The 22,160-nt window shown below is 43.8% G+C and overlaps 1 protein-coding gene across 9 annotated transcripts in view; it reads right to left on the bottom strand.

The window, feature by feature from the left end:
- The window catches only part of atp11b (ATPase phospholipid transporting 11B), a 69,826-nt gene extending 58,555 nt beyond the window's left edge, over positions 1-11,271 (bottom strand). For all 9 annotated transcript variants that reach the window (XM_072661178.1, XM_072661180.1, XM_072661177.1 and 6 more), the window contains exon 1: positions 10,978-11,271. In XM_072661178.1, coding sequence (XP_072517279.1) covers positions 10,978-11,004 — 27 coding nt within the window. In that variant the 5' untranslated portion in view covers positions 11,005-11,271. The remainder of the gene's footprint in view (positions 1-10,977) is intronic.
- Between the last annotated feature and the right edge of the window lie 10,889 nt (positions 11,272-22,160).

Genomic DNA, 22,160 nt, shown 5'->3' with positions numbered 1-22,160 from the left:
TTAACCACCGTGAGGTCATCACAAAGGGTGCAGTGTTAGACATTCTCTGCTGAGGGAAGGTAGACAGTAGGTCTGACGCTCGTGTGGTTTAAACGGTCAATTTCCATAAACATGCTGATCAGTCCCAAAGCCAGAATCCTGGCAACTAGAAAGAAATTACGTATGCAAGTACACTACATGTCCAAATGTTTGTGGACACCCCATTCAGCTATTTTCAGTTGCATCCATTGCTGAAACGGATGTGCAAATACACTGAACACACATACACAGCTTGTCTAGTGCTTGTAGAAAAGTATTGCCAATAAAATAGGACTTGTCGTCAAGTCTGCGCCAGAGATACCCATCCCACCTCATCTCCATCTTATCCCAAAAGTACCGGATGGAGCACCAACCATCATTCCAGAGAGCACAGTTCTTCCACTGCTCCATAGCATGCAGCACGGTGGGCAATAGGCTCATGTTTATCTGCTCCAGAGAGTCCTATTCTATTGGCAGTACTTTTTTTTTTCTCAACAGGGACTAAACCAGCCGTGTGTGCATCACATCAGTGTCAGCAACTGGTCAATTAAAGCAGCTGAATGCATTTATTAGAAGGGGTGTCCACAAATATTTGGACATAATACAGATTACACGCCTAAAGCAAATGTTCTAGAGAACCACAGTGGAACATCCAACATCCATCTCTCAGCATAGGGACTGAAGTGTGCTAGACTCTCTTCTGCTTCTTTTGGATCCTACTTGGTGAGAGGTGTGAGCTACGGTAAACCAGCCTAGGAGCTGGCCCAGAGTGGTCCAGCCGAACAAAATGAGAGGATCGCCAGTTCATATCTATGGTCATGCTGCTAGCCAACAGCAGCCGGGGCACCAAGAGAGCCCAATTGGCCCTGCTCTCTCCAAGGTCAGTAGATGGCACGAGGACAAGAGGACAAGTGACAATGACAAGACTATGACAAGAGGATCGCCAGTTCATATCCTGGTCATGCTGCTAGCCAACGGCAGCCGGGGCACCAAGAGAGCCCAATTGGCCCTGCTCTCTCCAAGGTCAGTAGATGGCACGTTCTCTTCACATCACTCCAGGGCAACGCTGGTCGGCACTGAAGTTCGGAAACAGAGCACCGGAGGAGGAGTGTGTCGGCCTTCACATTCCCATTGCATGTAACGGGGCAGAATATGTATGGGTTGGGTAACTGGCGATCCAAATTGGGGAGAAAATGGGTAAAATGCAGTCCAGGAGCTGAAAAGGATTGAAGAATTAAGAGCTAAAAGTGAATGACTAAAGCAGAGCCGAGGTTGCTTTCCTCGCTGATCCACTGCAGTAGAAGTAAAAGAGTTACACTAATGCTTGAAATTACTCAGGACAGCGAGCGTCCATTAAAGCATTACTTACGTGCAAAGAACTCGGAACCAATATGACTGGAGGTTTAAAAGCCTTACATAACTCTGAATTTTGGAGAAGCCACAGGAACCAAGGCTGCTGTTGTTTTCTGTGATTTGATCACACTGTAACAACAGCAACAACTGCAGGCGACCGGTATACACTCACGTCTCCTCTTTCTCGTCTCACATCTCGTTATACGGATTTCATTTCAGTATGAGGGAAGCCTGTGAGCATCACTGCAATGAATTACCTCGGCAGGCTTTCTTTTCAGCGCGTGAAGGAACACAGTAAACTAGGGATGTCCGAATCTGATCCAGTGTCCCGGGATTAATGGAGCCGATCTGGGCATTTTTAATGGATCGGGCTTCGGCTTTTTAAGGTTCCGACGAGCTTCCGATCCTTAGGTTAGCTGTAGCAGTATGCAACCTGGCGTCCTCTAGGCACTATTAATAAACATGACCCTCAGCTGCTGCAGACGAACTTCTCATTTTTTGGAAAACTACCCCAGACAGTTCATCTGGGACCTTATTTCAGTGAGTAAAACAGAACAGAGCTCTATTTGAACTGATATGAGCAGTGAAGTTACTATTTAGCAGCCAAAGCTAAAGTTGGTTCTAATGCCAACTCCCCATTCCACCTTAAATAGTGCGGCAGTTACAGTGTGTACGTTTCAAATGCAAGGCATAACTGCTGCATTACTTAAGGTGGAATGGAAAGTTCAGGGATACGGATATTTTTTATAACAGTTAGCTTAGGGCCTTGTTGTAATTGTGAAGCAGCAACAACAAATGGCTCACAGAGCAGCAGTTAGAGAGTTTTTTAGTTCTTATGCCAGAATGAAACACACTTTCAGATTACGTACACAAACAAGAACCCCGTCTGATGGCGTAGATCCCCATAATCTTGCAGGAGTTTCTCACAGACTGCTACATCGCGGGTGCAGGTGGTAATTCCTCACACACTACAGCAGTGTTCACAATTTCCCAGATCTAACTATATAGCAAACTGTATAGCGCAGCATACCCGGCTCCGACGCACCAGCCCGCAGATCATTTTTAAGATAATCCTGAAATCTGGAGACCTTTTGCAATTGTCAAAGGGATCAAAATCAGTCTCACAATTGGCCCGATTAACCTGCAGCAAGACATAAGTAAGTAGACAGCATTTAAAGTGGACATGCAACACCTTCGTATTTACAAGTTTTACAGAATTAAATAAATGTGGGGAAATTTATTTTGAGAACATCTGAGACGCTTCTGCACTCATTCGCCACCATATTGACGCCTATTACATTTTTTAAAGAGTAGAAATCAGTCTTGTAAATTACGTTATTTCATGTCCATTTTAAGGTGGAACAGAAAACTTTAGTAAGACACAGGAAAGCTCTCAAATACATGGAAGAAACAGGCATTTCTGACCAAAAATAAACAGTCTGTGGCCAGTCTTAGTTAAAATTCAGCTTCAATTCTTAATATTAGGCCCAGACCAACTTGGCTCTTAATCAGGCATAAGCCCTGCTCCAGATCAGCAAGTTATTATTATTGTTTAATAACATTAATCAATTGTAATGAATCAACCATCACTGAACAAGACGTAGAAGAGCAGATTAGACAGCAGAAATAGCCATGTCTTCACGTCAGCCTTAACATGGTACCCTTTACCAAATGCCAAAACTAGTCAGAAAGCACATGTCTAATCGTCTCATGAACTTCGTGTTCCACTTCTACTGTGGTGTAAATAAGTGATAACGCCTTAACAGCTCATTAATGACTGTTAAATGTCTGGGCACAGCGCAGCTGTTAGAAAGAAAGGCTCCAAAAGTGGCTTCAACACATGAAACGTGAAAACGCAACTCAGTAAAGCGCCTTCTTTCTACAAAACTTCCCGCTTAATCACAGGCGAGTGCCTCTACTTGCAGTTCAACTCATGAAAATATTCATGAGGTCTCGCTGGCTAACAGCTTGGCTGAGTTCCATGGGCTGCGGGCGGGAGCCACCGAGGAACATGAATAATCGCAATCAGCGCAAAACTTTCCATTCAGAGAAACAAAGGGAACGACTGCATTACATTACGCTACATTACTACACATGCTCACGGCTTCAGCCTCCAACCTTGTTTTACTGCTCCTAAGGAAACGCTCCAGACTGGCCTTTATCTGCCGTGCTTGGAGCTTACAGCTGATTTCCACAGAAAACATTCCAGCACTTTCTCCTGAACAGAAACAGAAAGAACATCAGACAACTGCTCATCTTGAGACACTCACATAAGCCAATGGGCAGCTCCTGAACACACAGGACTTAGGAGACCCCCAGGTTTATTACAAATACTGGTGCAGATTATTTTGGAGGATTTTATCCAGTATATTAATCCTCAGACATTTAATTCGGTTTGCTCTTGAATGTTGAATTAGGTGGTGCCACCATGGCCAGATCCAAAGAGATCTCTGCGGCCTTCAGAAAGAAGGTTGTAGAAGCAGAGGAGTCCAAGGGGTTTAAAAAGATCTCAGAACATTTAGAAATCAGCCGTTCCTCCATCCGATAAATCATTTACAACTGCCAAAAGGGCCAAGTCAGGCCATCCTAGCAAGTTCAGTCTCCGAGCAGACCACAAGATGAGTAAAGAAGTCACCAACAAAGGTCAAAGAGGTCATCACAGGACCTCCAGGTAGGTCCTACGACTGTGTATGTCAAAGTATACCATCTACCATCAGAAAGGTCCAACCAATTTTCCCCATTTCCCAATTTAATTGGAGGTAATGCAAGGAGGGTACAACACCTCGGTTGTTCCAGAGTGTAAGACATCCTGACAACAGGGCATATCGAAATGTTGAGCCAACCTACCCACCCCCCCTGCTCGCAAGCCCCCGGTTATCCCAAGAGCTAACCTACCCACCCCCCCTGCTCGCAAGCCCCCGGTTATCCCAAGAGCTAACCTACCCACCCCCCCTGCTCGCAAGCCCCCGGTTATCCCAAGAGCTAACCTACCCACCCCCCTGCTCGCAAGCCCCCGGTTATCCCAAGAGCTAACCTACCCGCCACCCCTGCTCGCAAGCCCCCGGTTATCCCAAGAGCTAACCTACCCGCCACCCCTGCTCGCAAGCCCCCGGTTAGCCCAAGAGCTAACCTACCCACCACCCCTGCTCGCAAGCCCCCGGTTAGCCCAAGAGCTAACCTACCCACCACCCCTGCTCGCAAGCCCCCGGTTAGCCCAAGAGCTAACCTACCCACCACCCCTGCTCACTGTGATGACGTACGACGTGTAACGTAAAAATGTCTCATTTTTATACCGTTATGCATCCCATCCCACCCCTCCTGCAAACCACAACACAGCCTGCATCCCAGCTGATGACCTCCTGCAACAGGGAAGTTGGCATCACCACCCAAATAAACAGAGGGCGGATCAGATCAGGTCATATCTCTGCACGAAACTGCTGAACGCCTCTGCAGAACAAGGAGAGAGGGGGGAAAACTAACTGAATTAGGCAAAGCACTGATTCAGCAAGGGGGTGAATAAAAGAGACAATGAGAGAATAACCCTAACGTTGACCCTAAAGCTGCTGTATAGCCCCAGAGCAATCCTGCAACAGAGTGACTCAGTTCTAATGGGATGTGATTAGAGACGTAAGGGTACGGTTCAGATAGCCAGATTCTCGTCTGCTGTGCTGGGAAAATAGATTACGCAACAGCAAGGAATCTCGTTCCATGGAAAAACCCAAGTTCTTCCCATCAGGACAGCTGGTACACATCTTAAATGGCCTATTTTTTCCCCCTTTTTCAAGCATTTTGGGTCCATTAAGAATATTTGTGTAGGTTGATTTTACAAACATGACCATTCCATTCATGATATTGTAAATTAGCCCTGTTCTGAAAGGCTGTGACTCAATTAACACTTTACCCCCTAGGTTTGTTCGTCTGTTTCTAACCCTAATGCAAAAAACTACTGTGAATTATGTGGAGGTCCCACAAGGTTCTATTCTGGGGTCTATAAAACTGCTGTTAATAATGACCGTAACGCAGCTATGAGTGTGACAAAGTGAGGGATTAAATATTCCAACAAAGTCTAAAAGGTTAAAAGCTGTCCGAGCTGCAAGATAAGATAAGATAGTCCTTTATTAGTCCCGCAGTGGGGAAATTCACAAGGCTCATAACTTCACGGTGAATGGGCGGGGCTACACTGCTGTAGGTTGAAGGTGTGGATACATGTAAATGTGTTGATTTGTGACACTGCAAAAACAGAAAGGGCTGTTTTTGGGACTGAGCCGAACTTGTATTCCAACATGAACCTGGTTGTCCCTGATACTGGCCCTTCAAACGAGGGTTACTCATCATCCTCACGCAGGAAACGTCACAATAGTGGCTTCCAGCAAAGCCAGCATGCTTCAAATAGCGTTGCTTCAAGACTCTGCAGCGTTCTACTGACTGGCACATGGAGCTTGCACGTGGCATATTGGGCATCACTGTGAAGCTACTGCACACACACTCACACAGGTCACATGACACATTAATATTGCTCACAGAGGCATGCAGGCAGCTCTGCAAGTCAGAATTGTAGAGAACACCTGAAGCTGACCTGTGGTAGCCTACGTCCTGCAGAAACATCATCAGATGCAGCTACAGCATCTGTGAAGGCATGGGCATCAAGTGTAATAAGCCACCAGAGTCTACGGAGCAGTATTTTGAGGATTAGGCTCTGGGGGATGCTGATGGACATTCCTGTTTGACAGTCCTCACCTGGAACCTCACCTCAGAACAGTCTGGGTGTAGCCTAAAATGCCAACAAGCATGCTTGACCGACATCCCAGTGTGCTCGACTCTCATGCTGCCTTTACATTATGATGGTAGACAGATGACCGCAGAATGGACACTAGATCGGCCAAAAACGTGGCTGGCTTCTTCAGTTTACAATGGCTAGGCTAATGTTGCTAATACACACTGACCTTAAACCATCACCAATTTCATCATCATTTATTTGCTTCAAAAACCAATCAAAAATCTTTTCACACAGCAAGCAGCAACTGCTTGTCTTCTACATGTAATTTTAATAAGAGGTAGGTGGGTGGGCAGCCTGAGGTGGAGGCGGAGGCGCACTTTTGTATATTTAATTGTTTTGCAATTTATCTGTTTCTGTGCTTGAAGTCTATGCTAAACGGATGCTGGCTAGCTTGCGCTGCACGGTCACTGTGGTTACCACCCAACACACATTCATTCGAGTCCATTTCCTCCAATGGTGCACGAACAGTTGTTGTAAGTTCTGACCTTTCATGCAGGAAACGATTCGTCACTCGCTGTGCAAAAAGCCCTTAAAGTAGTGGCAAGCGACATCAGCGCACACACAGCCAGCTGCACCACAGCTCTTCCAGTAACGGCATTGGCAGTGCCTGCTGCCGGCATGTTTACCTTCAGAATCAGCCCCAATACTCATTCAGTACTAAATGCAGCAGTGTGAGAGACGAGAACTGAGCGAAACAGGCTCTACATAAGCACATATACATTAATACACACACGATATGTTCATGGACTTCTAGTGAATGCGTTCAGCTACTTTAAGCTGCACCCATGGCTGACATTGACACAGCTTGTCTAGTCCCTGTAGAAAAGTACTGCCAATAGAATAGGACTCTTTGGAGCAGATAAACATCATGAAGCACCATGACTAATGCCAGGTGTGGGCTAGAGGGGTATAAAGCCCCCCAGCATTGAGCCGTGGAGTAGTGGAGCTGTGTTCTCTAGAATAATGATGGTTGGTGCTCCATCTAATACTTTTGGGGGATGAGGTTGAGTGGTGATCATCCAACATGCAATCAAACCCTTGCAGCAATGCTACAAAATCTTATTCCAACAAAAGTGAGAAACTTATACCCTTGACTTCAGAAGAAACAATGAATAAGCAGGTGTCCCAATACTTTTGTCCATACAGCGTACACATATACACAGTCCTGTGCAGACATTTTAGGCACCTAATTATATTATTTTAAACCATTATTCTCAGCAATAAGAGCATTTTACTGTATAATCCCCAGATCCCATTTGAACAGATGCAGATAAACAATGCGTGAGTCCGGATTTCTCCTGGACGCCCCAGGAGTGTTACATTTCAGCAGCTCACCTGATTTAACATCATTAAGCCCTGATTTACCAAACCAGGAGTCGGATGAGAACTCGAAATAATACTAGACTCCCGTGAAGAGAGCTTTGGAGATGGTTTAAAGAGCAAAGTGATGTAAAACCACCACTTTATGCAAGAATGTTATTAGTATTGATTGTAATATTCATATTTTACTGTACTAATAAACACTTACTGCCCAGACAAGGAGCTTCGAATTCTATATTTCTATATAAAAGGAAATTAGCATAAAGCACATTTAGCGATCTTTTGGCAAGCCACCAATCGCGGGCCGTGCAGCTTGACTTAAGGCGCGTCAGCGTGTATTAGCTATCGTAATGACGAGAAAAGAAAGCCTTGCTCGGCTCGAAGCGCACAAAAGGCATGTACTCTCTCTTATTAATCATGGGTGTGCAATAAACATGCAATAAACCAATCAGCATGTCACTCGTTGTTTCCTTTAATAGCAAGGTGAAGTCTGAATTTGGCAGATTGCTGTTTTAATGGCGCAAAGCAGGGGTGTACACGTGTTAGGCTGCCCGCGCCTGTGTTGACAATTCACTGCCAAGATAGCAACGAACGTCTGACTGTTAACGCCTGCCTAGGCTGTTTTCAGTCAGTGGAGCACCAGTGTTTTCTGTGATAGAAACACGCCAGAAATTTACCTGAACACACCTTATTTCGAGACCACCGGATCGAGACCACCAGACATATTCTAGCAGCAATCACCGCTGCTACTTAAACGATGCAGGCGGAAGGCGTGAAAACAGACTGCTGAAGGGGTGAAGGACAGAAAAGAGCATCGTGATGCGCCGCGCCCTCGTGCAGGGTGTAAGATAAGGCCCGTAGAGTAAGAGAATAAGTAAACAGAGGTCAGGTTTGGATCCTTGCATCATTCGCAGTCACGGCCTCCGCCTACCTGCCACGCCTCAGAGCTGCAAACTGGCAAGACTAACATGGAGTTACATTGTGAAGTGTGGGATCTTCAGCTTTCACAAACACAACAGCAGCTGGCCAGACTCTACGATTATTAACAACAACAAGAATACGTTATTAATTATTTTAATTACGCACCCCTCACACACTCAGGGAACACAGATAAACACCCACACCTAACTGAACTACAGCACAGTGACGCTACAAAAAAAGGAGGAAGGAGAGGACTGTTATAGGACCTAAAAAGAAGTAGTGGAGTGTAGATACCCATCAGTTACACTGACGAGCAGCAGTATTGTGTGAAGGGAGGAAGTGCCTTTTAACCTTCGTATGATGCACCTCTCTCTTACCTTGCTCATACAAAAACACCAAACCTGTCCTCATAACCCATCATCAAATGACAGCTTAGCTCCATGCCAAAAAGACAAATACTAGAGGCAAAACCGGAGGACGCAGCTTCCTGTAGCTTCTGCACACAAATACACGTTATTAAAGATACTGAACTGATCTGAAAGGTCTCTTAAATGCTCACCTGAGTGGATTAATCGAGCTACCTAGCTCACCTGAAACGCATGCTCGCACTTGAGCGGACTACTGTGACGGCTAGTGTCAAGAGCAGATTAGGATTTGTTCACTTATTTAATAATAATAATAATAATAATAACAACAGGAGCAGCTGTGGGAAGCAAATGATGGTCGGTCAGTCAGTCAGTCTATACAGAATACAATAGAGCCCCTCAGACAACTACCTAGACAATCAAATCAAATTAGAGACTTAAAAACACTTCCTGATTTAATAAATAACTCCTCGATTTATTAAACTGTTCCAGGAACTGATTGCTAGATTGAGGGGAAAGTTTATGCCTCTAAATATTCATTTTCAGGAGCTCCATTGAAAACAGTGTTGTCTGTCTGAATACTGAGAGAGGAGGACAGCAACCTATAAACCAGCCTGGATTATAGGTACTGCAGCTAACCTAGCTATATTAACATATACAAATATAAAAATGCAGTTTATCATGGTTTATTTTCATTTTAAAAGGTAAATACTGACAGATAATGAGGCTAAGGCTTCCTGTTGGCTCTTTAACCAAGTCAAAACCCCTTTCCTTTTTATTTATGCGTCTTAATTTGAGAAATAATCTGATATTTTAGACTTTAAAACACTTCCTGATTTAATAAATCACTCCTCGATTTATTAAACTGTTCCAGGAACTGATTGCTAGATTGAGGGGAAAGTTTATGCCTCTAAATATTCATTTTCAGGAGCTCCATTGAAAACAGTGTGAGAGACAGAGACTGAATACTGAGAGAGGAGGACAGCAACCTATAAACCAGCCTGGATTATAGGTACTGCAGCTAACCTAGCTATATTAATATAGAAAAATATAAAAATGCAGTTTATCATAATGTTAAAAGGTAAATACTGACAGATAATGAGGCTAAGGCTTCCTGTAGGCTCTTTAACCAAGTCAAAACCCCTTTCCTTTTTATTTATGCGTCTTAATTTGAGATATAATCTGATATTTTAGACTTAAAAACACTTCCTCGATTTATTAAACTGTTCCAGGAACTGATTGCTAGATTGAGGGGAAAGTTTATGCCTCTAAATATTCATTCTCAGGAGCTCCATTGAAAACAGTGTTGTCTGTCTGAATACTGAGAGAGGAGGACAGCAACCTATAAACCAGCCTGGATTATAGGTACTGCAGCTAACCTAGCTATATTAACATAGAAAAATATAAAAATGCAGTTTATCATGGTTTATTTTCATTTTAAAAGGTAAATACTGACAGATAATGAGGCTAAGGCTTCCTGTAGGCTCTTTAACCAAGTCAAAACCCCTTTCCTTTTCATTTATGCGTCTTAATTTGAGAAATAATCTGATATTTTAGATATTCGCCTTTATGCACTCGTCTTGTTCAGCTAGCTAGTTGACATTTATGTGAAAAACGTGGGGAATCTCTCTCTAAAACTCTAGCTCTAGCTCTATTTATGACCTGTCTGTTTTATGAAGTCCCAACTTCGCATAGTCAGCTAACTAGCTAGCTAACTTCTTCAGCTAGCTAATGCTAGCTAACTAGCTAGCGCTAACTCCACTAGCTTAGCCAAGTTGGCAGGTTTGCAACGTAACGTCCAAACAACGTTAATTTTAGCCACAGTTTCAGTTAATAAACAATAAAATAACACTATCTAATTCGTTAAAAGCACATTATGTATATCTATCATAATGTAGATGTTTCCGGCGCTGTTGCTGACCCTAGCTGGGTGTTAGTGGTGTTTTAGTCTTGGCTGGTTATAATTTTATAACTAATATCTATCTAATATGTATCTAAAAAGAAGCACCAAAGTCCCACATAAACAAAGTATTAATACTTCATTACTGTTACTATTACTACCGTTGCTATGGTGATAAACGTTAGTTAGTTAGCTAGCTAGCTATCTAGATAGCTGTCAGCTAAAACTGTTGGCAACGTTGGTTAAACGTTTGGTTTTCTCTCTCTTTCTCTTTTCCCGGATTCTCTCAAAAAGCCCCAAATCCAGCTTTCGGTCAAACTCACCAGCTGTTGCCGGATCCACCGTAGCATCCTTACGCTGTTAGCAGCCAGCTAACGCTAGCTAACTGGCTAATGCTAGCTAGCTAAGTTAGCCAGCTCGCCTCTCCGCCAAAACACATAAACGTCTCTCCTTACATCCCTTCATCGGGGGGCGCTCAGACACAAGAAGCCCCTCGCAGCATCCACAGACAGACAACGAGGCTCCCTTCCCTTCTCTGCGCTGCGGACCATTGAATGGTGTTGAAACGACCAACGTTTGCAACAAACCCACTACATAAACCCTCCGGGGCCGCGTCCCAAATACCTCCCCGCCGGAGACGCAGTGCACTTCGCGGAAGCGGAAGACGTCACTTCACCGTCAATGTAGTTCCCTAGGTAGGGTTCATGGAGCCGTTTGGGACGTGGCCTATGGTTTCAGCAACACCTAGGAAGTGATGAAAAGCGCTTGAGTGAGAGTCTTATTAGTTGAGAGGGAAGCAGGTTTCGCACTTTCGTGATTTCTAATATTGCAAAACTTCTAAAGAGCTTATTTTTTTCTTCGTTTATCAATAAAAGTTGTTTATTTACCCCAAACTTTTTAATTTTGTACACATCCTCTATTTATTATTTTTGTCAGTGTGCCCAATTAAAGACTGTAGTGGAACTGTAGTGGATGGGGTCCAACATTTCTTTTATTTTTATTATTTTAGCTGAGAAAAGTCTAGTTTTCTATTAAATATTGTAATGTATTGTAATGTTACGCTGTAAAATATTATATTTAAATACTAAAAATATTCTATTAAATTCTCTACATCAGGTAGGTGACTGTGATTATGCTGTTTCTGTCCAGTGAAGTGATTGCTTGTTGTTCGTAGGCCATCCACGCAGGCTAAGGCCAGCCTTTCTGTATTTCTCTTTAAGATCAAAATAAATAATTGACGACAGAATGATTTATGATTTACTGTGCCCAGACTGCAGATGGCTCAGCGCCTGCATTTTAAGAGCAGAGCAGGGCTGCTGTGGTGGTTTGTCACAGAGGAACTCAACCTAAATAAAACAGCAAATTATAAAATATCACATTTAAGTAAATCAGCATCTGTTTAATTAAAGGGAAAAAGAGTACGTGTCCAAAAATATCCAGACGTTAAGGTGGACCCATTGCTGATAAAGTGTTGAGCTCCACTCTCAGGACAGACTATTAATTAATGTATTCATTTATTTACTTATTTATTTATTTTTATGTTGGTATACTGTTATGTATACTTGAGGAATACAAATTAACAGCAGCATTTTTTTCATGTACTGTGTGTGTGTGTGTGTGTGTGTGTGTGTGTGTGTGTGTGTGTGTGTGTGTGTGGGTGGGTGTGTGGTGGTGGTGGTTCTTCCCAATCACATTTCCATCAGCTGACGGCCATGAGGTCACCGTTGCAGCAGCATATTCAGGAGATTACGTTACGACTGCAGGCCTCACTGCATCCAGATCAGTCTGCTGGAAGAGCAGCAAGGATGTCTTCCTTCCTTTCTTTGTTTGTTTATGTCTTAGTTTCTTTCTTCTCTTTCTGATTTATTCTTTCTTTCTCTGCCTTTTTATTCTTTGTTTATTTCTCTCCTTTTCTCTCCTTTTCTCTGTCCCTTTCTCTCTGTTTCTCCCTGTCTCTCCCTGTCTCTCTCTGTTTCTCTCTGTATCTCCTTGTCTCTCCCTGTCTCTCCCTGTCTCTCTGTATCTCCTTGTTTCTCCCTGTCTCTCCCTGTCTCTCCCTGTCTCTCTGTATCTCCTTGTTTCTCCCTGTCTCTCCCTGTCTCTCTGTATCTCCTTGTTTCTCCCTGTCTCTCCCTGTCTCTCCCTGTCTCTCTGTATCTCCTTGTTTCTCCCTGTCTCTCTGTATCTCCTTGTCTCTCCCTGTCTCTCCCTGTCTCTCTGTATCTCCTTGTCTCTCCCTGTCTGTCCCTGTCTCTCCCTGTCTCTCTGTATCTCCTTGTCTCTCCCTGTCTCTCCCTGTCTCTCTGTATCTCCTTGTTTCTCCCTGTCTCTTCCTGTCTCTCCCTGTCTCTCTGTATCTCCTTGTTTATCCCTGTCTCTCCCTGTCTCTCCCTGTCTCTCTGTATCTCCTTGTTTCTCCCTGTCTCTCCCTGTCTCTCCCTGTCTCTCTGTATCTCCTTGTTTCTCCCTGTCTCTCCCTGTCTCTCCCTGTCTCTCTGTATCTCCTTGTTTCTCCCTGTCTTTCTCTGTCTCTCTCTGTCTCTCTCCTTTTCTCTCTGTATCACCCTGTTTCTCTCTGTGTCTCGCTGTCTCTCCCTATTTCTCTCTATGTCTCTCTGTTTCTCTGTGTCTCTCTCTGTTTCTCTCTGTGTCTCGCTGTCTCTCCCTATTTCTCTCTGTGTCTCTCTGTTTCTCTGTGTCTCTCTCTGTTTCTCTCGGTGTCTCTCTGTCTCTCTCTGTGTCTCTCTGTCTCTCTCTGTGTCTGTCTCTCTCTGTTTCTCTCTGTTTCTCTCTGTCTCTCTCTGTTTCTCTCTGTCTCGCTGTCTCTCTCTGTTTCTCTCTGTCTCTCTCTGTTTCTCTCTGTCTCTCTCTGTGTCTCTCTCTGTTTCTCTCTGTCTCTCTCTGTGTCTCTCTCTGTTTCTATCTGTCTCTCTCTGTTTCTCTGTTTCTATCTGTCTCTCTCTGTGTCTCTCTCTGTTTCTCTGTTTCTCTCTGTCTCTCTCTGTTTCTCTCTGTTTCTCTCTGTGTCTCTCTCTGTTTCTCTCTGTTTCTCTGTTTCTGTCTGTCTCTCTCTGTTTCTCTCTGTCTCTCTCTGTGTCTCTCTCTGTTTCTCTCTGTCTCTCTCTGTTTCTCTCTGTCTCTCTCTGTGTCTCTCTCTGTTTCTCGCTGTCTCTCTCTGTTTCTCTCTGTTTCTCTCTGTCTCTCTCTGTGTCTCTCTCTGTTTCTCTCTGTTTCTCTCTGTCTCTCTCTGTTTCTCTCTGTTTCCCTCTGTGTCTCTCTCTGTTTCTCTCTGTTTCTCTCTGTGTCTCTCTCTGTTTCTCTCTGTTTCTCTCTGTCTCTCTCTGTGTCTCTCTCTGTTTCTCTGTTTCTCTCTGTTTCTCTCTGTTTCTCTGTTTCTCTCTGTCTCTCTCTGTTTCTCTCTGTCTCTCTCTGTTTCTCTCTGTTTCCCTCTGTGTCTCTCTCTGTTTCTCTCTGTTTCTCTCTGTGTCTCTCTCTGTTTCTCTCTGTTTCTCTCTGTCTCTCTCTGTGTCTCTCTCTGTTTCTCTGTTTCTCTCTGTTTCTCTCTGTTTCTCTGTTTCTCTCTGTCTCTCTCTGTTTCTCTCTGTCTCTCTCTGTCTCTCTCTGTTTCTCTCTGTGTCTCTCTCTGTTTCTCTGTTTCTCTGTTTCTCTGTTTCTCTCTGTCTCTCTCTGTTTCTCTGTTTCTCTCTGTCTCTCTCTGTTTCTCTGTTTCTCTCTGTCTCTCTCTGTGCCTCTCTCTGTTTCTATCTGTCTCTCTCTGTGTCTCTCTCTGTTTCTCTGTTTCTCTCTGTCTCTCTCTGTTTCTCTCTGTTTCTCTCTGTGTCTCTCTCTGTTTCTCTCTGTTTCTCTGTTTCTCTCTGTCTCTCTCTGTTTCTCTCTGTCTCTCTCTGTGTCTCTCTCTGTTTCTCTCTGTCTCTCTCTGTTTCTCTCTGTCTCTCTCTGTGTCTCTCTCTGTTTCTCGCTGTCTCTCTCTGTTTCTCTCTGTTTCTCTCTGTCTCTCTCTGTGTCTCTCTCTGTTTCTCTCTGTTTCTCTCTGTCTCTCTCTGTTTCTCTCTGTTTCCCTCTGTGTCTCTCTCTGTTTCTCTCTGTTTCTCTCTGTGTCTCTCTCTGTTTCTCTCTGTTTCTCTCTGTCTCTCTCTGTGTCTCTCTCTGTTTCTCTGTTTCTCTCTGTTTCTCTCTGTTTCTCTGTTTCTCTCTGTCTCTCTCTGTTTCTCTCTGTCTCTCTCTGTCTCTCTCTGTTTCTCTCTGTGTCTCTCTCTGTTTCTCTGTTTCTCTGTTTCTCTGTTTCTCTCTGTCTCTCTCTGTTTCTCTGTTTCTCTCTGTCTCTCTCTGTTTCTCTGTTTCTCTCTGTCTCTCTCTGTGCCTCTCTCTGTTTCTCTCTGTCTCTCTCTGTGCCTCTCTCTGTTTCTCTCTGTTTCTCTCTGTTTCTCTGTTTCTCTCTGTTTCTCTGTTTCTCTCTGTTTCTCTCTGTTTCTCTCTGTTTCTCTGTTTCTCTCTGTTTCTCTGTTTCTCTCTGTCTCTCTCTGTTTCTCTCTGTTTCTCTGTTTCTCTCTGTTTCTCTGTTTCTCTCTGTTTCTCTGTTTCTCTCTGTTTCTCTGTTTCTCTCTGTTTCTCTCTGTTTCTCTGTTTCTCTCTGTTTCTCTGTTTCTCTCTGTCTCTCTCTGTTTCTCTGTTTCTCTCTGTCTCTCTCTGTTTCTCTCTGTTTCTCTGTCTCTCTCTGTTTCTCTGTCTCTCTCTGTGTCTCTCTCTGTGTCTCTCTCTGTTTCTCTCTGTCTCTCTCTGTGTCTCGCTGTCTCTCCCTATTTCTCTCTGTTTCTCCCTGTTTCTCTCTGTGTCTCTCTCTTTGTCTCTCTCTGTCTCTCATCCCTTCTTTCTTTCTCTCTGTGTTTTAGTTTTTCTTTATTTCTCTATTTTTATTTATTTAATCTTTCTTTCTGTTTTATTATTTTTCTTTCTCTTCAGTCGTTTTTTTCTCACTGTTCTCACTGTGTTTTTTTGTATTCTCTCTTTTTTGTCTTTCAGTTTTTCTTTTTTTTTGTTGTGTTTCTTTCTCTTTCTTTTTTCCCCGTCTTTTTCTAATGTTGTGAAGTTGGGGTTTGAAGGAAGGACGCAGATGACAGGTGTTTGTTGTTGGTTTGTGGTGATTCAGTGTTTTCAGAACTGTAATGAATTGTTTTGGCGTCTCAGCGGGACCTCATCTGTCATACAGCGTTCTTCTGTAATGTATAATGTGTGTAATACAGTGTGTGTGTGTGTGTGTGTGTGTGTGTGAATATTTTTGTGTGTGTGATTTATTCCTCCCTGTATAAACAGTACTGAGTCACAGATGTTCACACTGCTGAGTGTACTTCACTTCTTTTAGAAGGACAACACCGCCCCCTTCAGGACACAGAGAGAACATCTTTCATCAGACACAGATCCCTTTAAACTCTCCAGTAGCTCAGAGTTGTCACGGCTTCATGCTAAACTACTGCTTCTGTTAAACAACCCAATTTGGGCCCATAGCATCCAATATTATATCCTCATTATAATATCCTCCAATATCATATCCTCCATTATCATATCCTCCATTATCATATCCTCCATTATCATATCCTATTAAAGTACAGTAAACATTTAATGTTCCTTGTTTTCCATGATTTAAGCTGTCTGTAGGATCTTATGGGAGAGTTTGTGAAGAAATGCAGTGTCAATTTTAATTGAACCTGAATGTTTTTGAAGGTAGAATATTAATGGTACAGCCCGGTTGGTACAGCCAGCCAGTCCGGTGGCTCCAACAGCTCGAAGATGAGCCCCCCCCCCGGGAACAGTCGACCTCCATACCTCTAAGAATCATTAAGTCTTTCAAAAGATGACTGAGAAGAAACGACTGGATGGACGATACGCATCACAACTTTATCCTTTAGACACTATAAGGACAAAAGTATTGGGACATCTACTTACTCAGTGTTTCTCCTGACATTAAGGCTATAAAAAAGAATGTATCCTGCTTTTGTTGGAGTAACAATCTCCACTGTCCAGGGTAGAAGGCTTTCTTTATTTTTGGAAGAGCATTGCAATAAGGATTTGATTGCATTCAGTAACAAGAGCATTAGTGAGGTCAGGATGTTGGAGGATCACCGCACCACCTCACCTCATCCCCAACTCATCCCAGAATAACTGGATGGAGCACCACCACCATTACGGAGAACACAGTTCGTCCACAGTTCTGGGTGGGGGGGCTTTATACCCTTCTTGCCTACGTCTGTGATTAGGCAACATGGTGCCAACAGGTACATGTGTATCTGCTCCAGAGAGTTCTATTCTACTGGCAATGCTTCTCTACAGGGACTAGACAAGCTGTGTGTGTGTGTCAGCAATGGGTGCAACCTAAAGTAGCAGAATGCAGAATTCCTTAGGCGGGGCGTCCACAAACATTTGGACAGTTCATGTACATCTTAACTGATCTCATATAGTGGAACGAATCCAATGGGAATAAAAGTAGATGGCACAGTTTTATGGTGATGGCAATGTTTGGCTTGCCCTTGCTCCCCACCCCCTTAAAATCGAGCCCTGCTTCTGAAAGCCGAGCAGTGTGTGGCTGGAGCTGTGCTGGGCTGGTGAATGTGAGTGTGTGCGAGCTGCAGCAGCAGACGTGGTGCCGGTGTGTGAACGCTTGGTCCAGGCAGTTCCACTTTCTGTTTGTTGCCGTCTTTAATCCTACTGAATGGAAAATACTTGTAATTGCCCACTTAGGATGCTTAACGCAGGTTCCTGTTGGTCTTGCTTGGCTGCACCTGGCAGACTGTGTGTGCTCTGAGTGTGTGTGTGTGTGTGTGGGGGGGGAGAGATTGGGTTTCTCCAGGAAGTAATCCCTGCATCGCTCACAGTCACTGACCCACAGCAGCCTTTTAATACAGCCGTGTATTTCTCTATGGATGACCGAATGGTATGTCAGGTGTGTGTGTGTGTGTGTGTGTGTGTGTAAGTGTGTAAGTGTGTTTGTTTTTGTACATTTTTGGGACAAAACGTCCTCACCATGTTGTAAAACTATGGAAAACCCACGCACCCACCTATCCAGCTTTAAGCTGTGTGGCTCCACCCATTCAGGCTGAAGCTATAAGGAGTGTTTCAGCCTGGACTGGTTTTTGAATGCAGCACAGTGCAATGCAACCAATCAGAGCAGAGCTCATTTACACAATCCTGTTTTTGGATATATTACAACCACACTAGCCATAAATCATTTGGCATAGATTCCAACATTTATGTCCAAATATACATACTGGGTGCACGCACACTACATGTCCAAATGTTTGTGGACACCCCTTCTAGGGAATGCATTCAGCTACTTTAAGTTGCAACCATTGCAACTTACACAGATGTGCAAATGCACACATACACGCAGTTTGTTTGGCACCATGCCTATTGCCATTAGCCAGGACTAGAGGGGTGTAAAGCCTCCCCCAACATTGAGCTGTGGAGCAGAACTAACTGTGTTCTCTGAAATGATGGTTGGTGCTCCAGACAATATTTTTGGGATGAGTTGGGGAGTTGGGGATGAGATGGGGCGGTGATCATCATATGTTGTGACTTCATTAATGCTTTTGTTGCTGAATCAATTCAATCAAATCCTCACAGCAATGCTCTTCCAAAATCAAGGAGAAAGCCTTCTTTCCTGGACAGTAGAGATGGTTATTCCAACAAAAGCAAGATCAACACTTTTTAATCCCCTTGAATTTAGAAGAAACAATGAATGACCGGGTGTCCCAATATTTTTGTCCTTGTAGTGTATGGCCCATATTTAAAAATGGCGCATTTCAAATAGTGTGTTGTTTTGGTCATTTTTCACTTTTTGACATAATGTAAATCTGGTCATTGTTCTTTACATTGTGCCCATATTTCGTGATGAAAGGACCAATAGAAATGCTCCAAAATGTCCTAGAATAAAATATTTTTGCATTGACTTCCATTCAAATTTAACACGTTTTTTCCTTCTCCTGTAAAGTTGCTATTTTGGATAGCAGCAATATGTCACATTTCTGTATGGAATAAGTGGACCTCAGGGTATGGGCTCTTTAAATAAACGGGTCTAAAGTCTAAACCTAGCAAATATGTGGCTGGTTTAATGGTTTAAAAGGTTTTATGATATAAAATAATAAATATATGAAGCAAAACCATCAAATATGTCAATATTTGTACCACAATCTCTTGCCGAACCGTATGTCCTATACAGCTACACGCATGATCCACTCTCATAAGAGTCTCTCAGCAGCCCATTAGTTTCTGCATATTTTCTGTGATAATCACAGCTATCCTCAGCATTACAGAGCCACAGTCTTTCTGACGGCGGTGGCAGCGCTCTGTGAGACTGTTTTACTTAGTTGTCTTTCTTTCAGGCCCCGTAGGCGAGTGGTAAGGAGAGATAATGTAATTATGGAGTTTAAAGCGAGAGCAGGCTGAGGCCCAAAAGGCCCTGCACTCTATTAGAGGAATTTAGCAGGGATTTGGCGATGGCTTTGGATGCGCTCCGTTTGCGGCAGGGCTTGTCGGAGCTTGAGGAAAAGCCCCAGACTGCAGCTATCACAACACGCTAATGGTGGTAAATGGGGAAAGGCTGATTGCAGGGTTTGCCAGGGAGTGTGTGACACATGCTCTCACGTAATGGGAGTGTGGACCTCCTCAGACGCTGCTGATGGTTTCAAACTGATCGTCAGGATGAAAGTCGTGTGCTTTTTTTTTTGAAACCGTAGAGCCCAAGGCTGTGAAAATGTGGCTAATGGACTAAAACTATGGCCTTGTAGTTTAGTGAAAGGCTGTAGTTTACGGAAAGGCCTGCATTAAAAGAGAGAAAACATGACTTCCTATAGTAATAACACAGTGCACTGAATAACTGTGCAAAATGCAGATCCTCTCCTCTCTCATGCACAACACACAACCTGGCCACTTTATCAGAAACCCCTCGTTTGGAGCTGCACATTGCTGGCGTGCAGTTAGAGAATGTACCCCTCCCTCGATCTTCTTCAGTGGTCAGTTTCTGAGCACGCCGGCATACACTGCCCTGAGGACTACTATCTGAGAACAAGCCACATGGTCAATTTTCTAATAAAGTGGCCAGTGATCGGAAGCACAATGTAGGGTTTCTAATAAAGTGGCCAGTGAGTAGAAGCACAAGGTAGGGTTTCTAATAAAGTGGCCAGTGAGTGGAAGCACAAGGTCGGGTTTCTAATAAAGTGGCCCGAGAGCGGAAGTACAAGGTAGGTGTTTCTAATAAAGTGTCCACTAAATAGAAATAATTGGCCACTGAGTAAAAGCACAAAGTCAGTGTTTCTAATAAAATGGCCAATGAGTGAAAGGTCGGTGTTTCTAATAAAATGGCCAATAAGTGAAATTTAGGTGTTTCTAATAAAGTGGCCAGTGAGTAGAAGCACAAGGTAGGTGTTTCTAATAAAGTGGCCAGTGAGCGGAAGTACAAGGTGGGTGTTTCTAATAAAGTGGCCAATGAGTGAAAGGTAGGTGTTTCTAATAAAATGGCCAGTGAGTAGAAGCACAAGGTAGGTGTTTCTAATAAAGTGGCCAGTGAGCGGAAGTACAAGGTAGGTGTTTCTAATAAAATGGCCAATGAGGGTAAGCATGAGTTAGATGTTTCTAATAAAGTGTCCACTAAGTAGAAGTAATTGGCCACTGAGTAGAAGCACAAGGTTGGTGTTTCTAATAAAGTGGCCACTAAGTACATGCACAAGGTTGGTGTTTCTAATAAAGTAGAGATTGAGCAAAAGCACAAGAGTAGTGTTTCTAATAATGTGGCCAATGCGTAAAAGGACAAGGTCGGCGTTTCTAATAAAGTGGCCACATTTGAATGAAGTAACTTCGATGCATTGCCTCTTCAGTGAATGTAGACCTGGAAGGGCCCCTTCAGGCAGTGTCAGAGTTTGTTTGGATAGTGCTCGGTGTCTGCAGTGAGTGGATCTCCCTGACTAGCTTTTAATTATGAGGCTATTTGAACCCCCTGGTTTCTGTCTTGTGTCAGAACGTGCTGCACTCCTCTCAGGTGAGTGTGCAGCATGTGGGTGTGGGCGCCCAGGTGTTCTGTCTATGTTATCGCCGGTCCCGGAGCTGAACCCTCGCCTCTGACAGTTCGTCCCAATCAAGCCGCTTGAAGTCGTTTGCTGACTGCGCCTCGCTGATAAACCTGAAACAGGTTCGCCGCAATAAATCATGTGTGTCCAGCACATGCCTTTCATATGTCAGATAAGATAATGGACTGCAGCTCAACATGAAACACGTCTGCGTTCCTTTTCCTCGCCATTGTGCCCTTTAGCGAGTCAATCCAGGGCAAATTTATCTAACATATCTAAACGGAGACCTTTACTTCTGCGGTGGCTAACTGAGCTATGTGGAAATATTAGAGGAGTACTTCAGTCAAACATCACATTCACACAGTCACCCCCACTTCCTCAGGTGGGCTTCATCAGGCAAGTCTGCCTCTTAGCCACGAGACTAACCTAGCTAACAAGTAACGAGAGCATATTCCTTAGCAATTAGCATGATGCTCAAACTGTGTGAACTCGTTCGATCAAAGCATAGTCTGTGTGCTGTGTGATTTATTGTGACAACAGAAAGCAGGAAATTAAAAAAAGTTTTATATGGTTTAATTATATGGACACTATATGGACAAAAGTATTGGGACACCTGCTTATTCATTGTTTCTTCCGACATCAAGGGTATTAAAAGGTAAAGGTGCACGTATTTGTCACTGTACAGTGTACAGCGAAATGTGTCCTCCGCATTTAACCCATCTGGTAGTGAACACACACTCACACACACACACACACACACACACACACGTGTTAGGGGCAGTGAGTACACACACACACCCAGAGCGGTGGGCAGCCAACTCCAGCGCCCGGGGAGCAGAGAGGGTAAAGGGCCTTGCTCAAGGGCCCAACAGTGGCAGCTTGCCGAGCCCGGGAATCGAACCCACAACCCTGTTATCGATATCCCGGCGCTCTAACCGCTGAACCACCACTGCCCCACTAAAAAAAAAACGTGTATCCTGCTTTTGTTGGAGTAAGTGTCTCCACTGTCCAGGGAAGAAGACTTTCTACTACTTTTTGGAGGTGCATAGCTGTGAGGATTTGATTGCATTCAGGGAGAAGAGCATTAGTGAGGTCAGGATGTATATGGATGATCAGCATCCAACCTCAACCCCAACCCCAACTCCACAACTCATCCTAAAAGAATTGGAGGGAGCACCATCCATCATCCATCCTCAAAGTTGGAGGAAGAAACCTTGTGAGGAACCAAGACTCCGAAAGGGAGACCCATCCTCCTCTGGTCAGAACTACTTATACATTTGATAAAGCCACTGTACCATCACATAAGTCGGACTGCTGCGGTATCAGGTGTACTGATATACTCCATAGCAGTGATGGTAAGAATAGTGAAAGTAATGATGATGGTTAATGGTAATAATAATTATAATACCAATAATAGCAGCAGCAGTTAGGGT

The sequence above is a fragment of the Salminus brasiliensis genome, chromosome 17 (assembly GCF_030463535.1).
Source record: "Salminus brasiliensis chromosome 17, fSalBra1.hap2, whole genome shotgun sequence".
Lineage (NCBI taxonomy): Eukaryota > Metazoa > Chordata > Actinopteri > Characiformes > Bryconidae > Salminus > Salminus brasiliensis.
The sequence above is the reverse complement of the archived record's forward strand: the minus strand, read 5'-3'. Positions and strand labels throughout refer to the sequence as shown.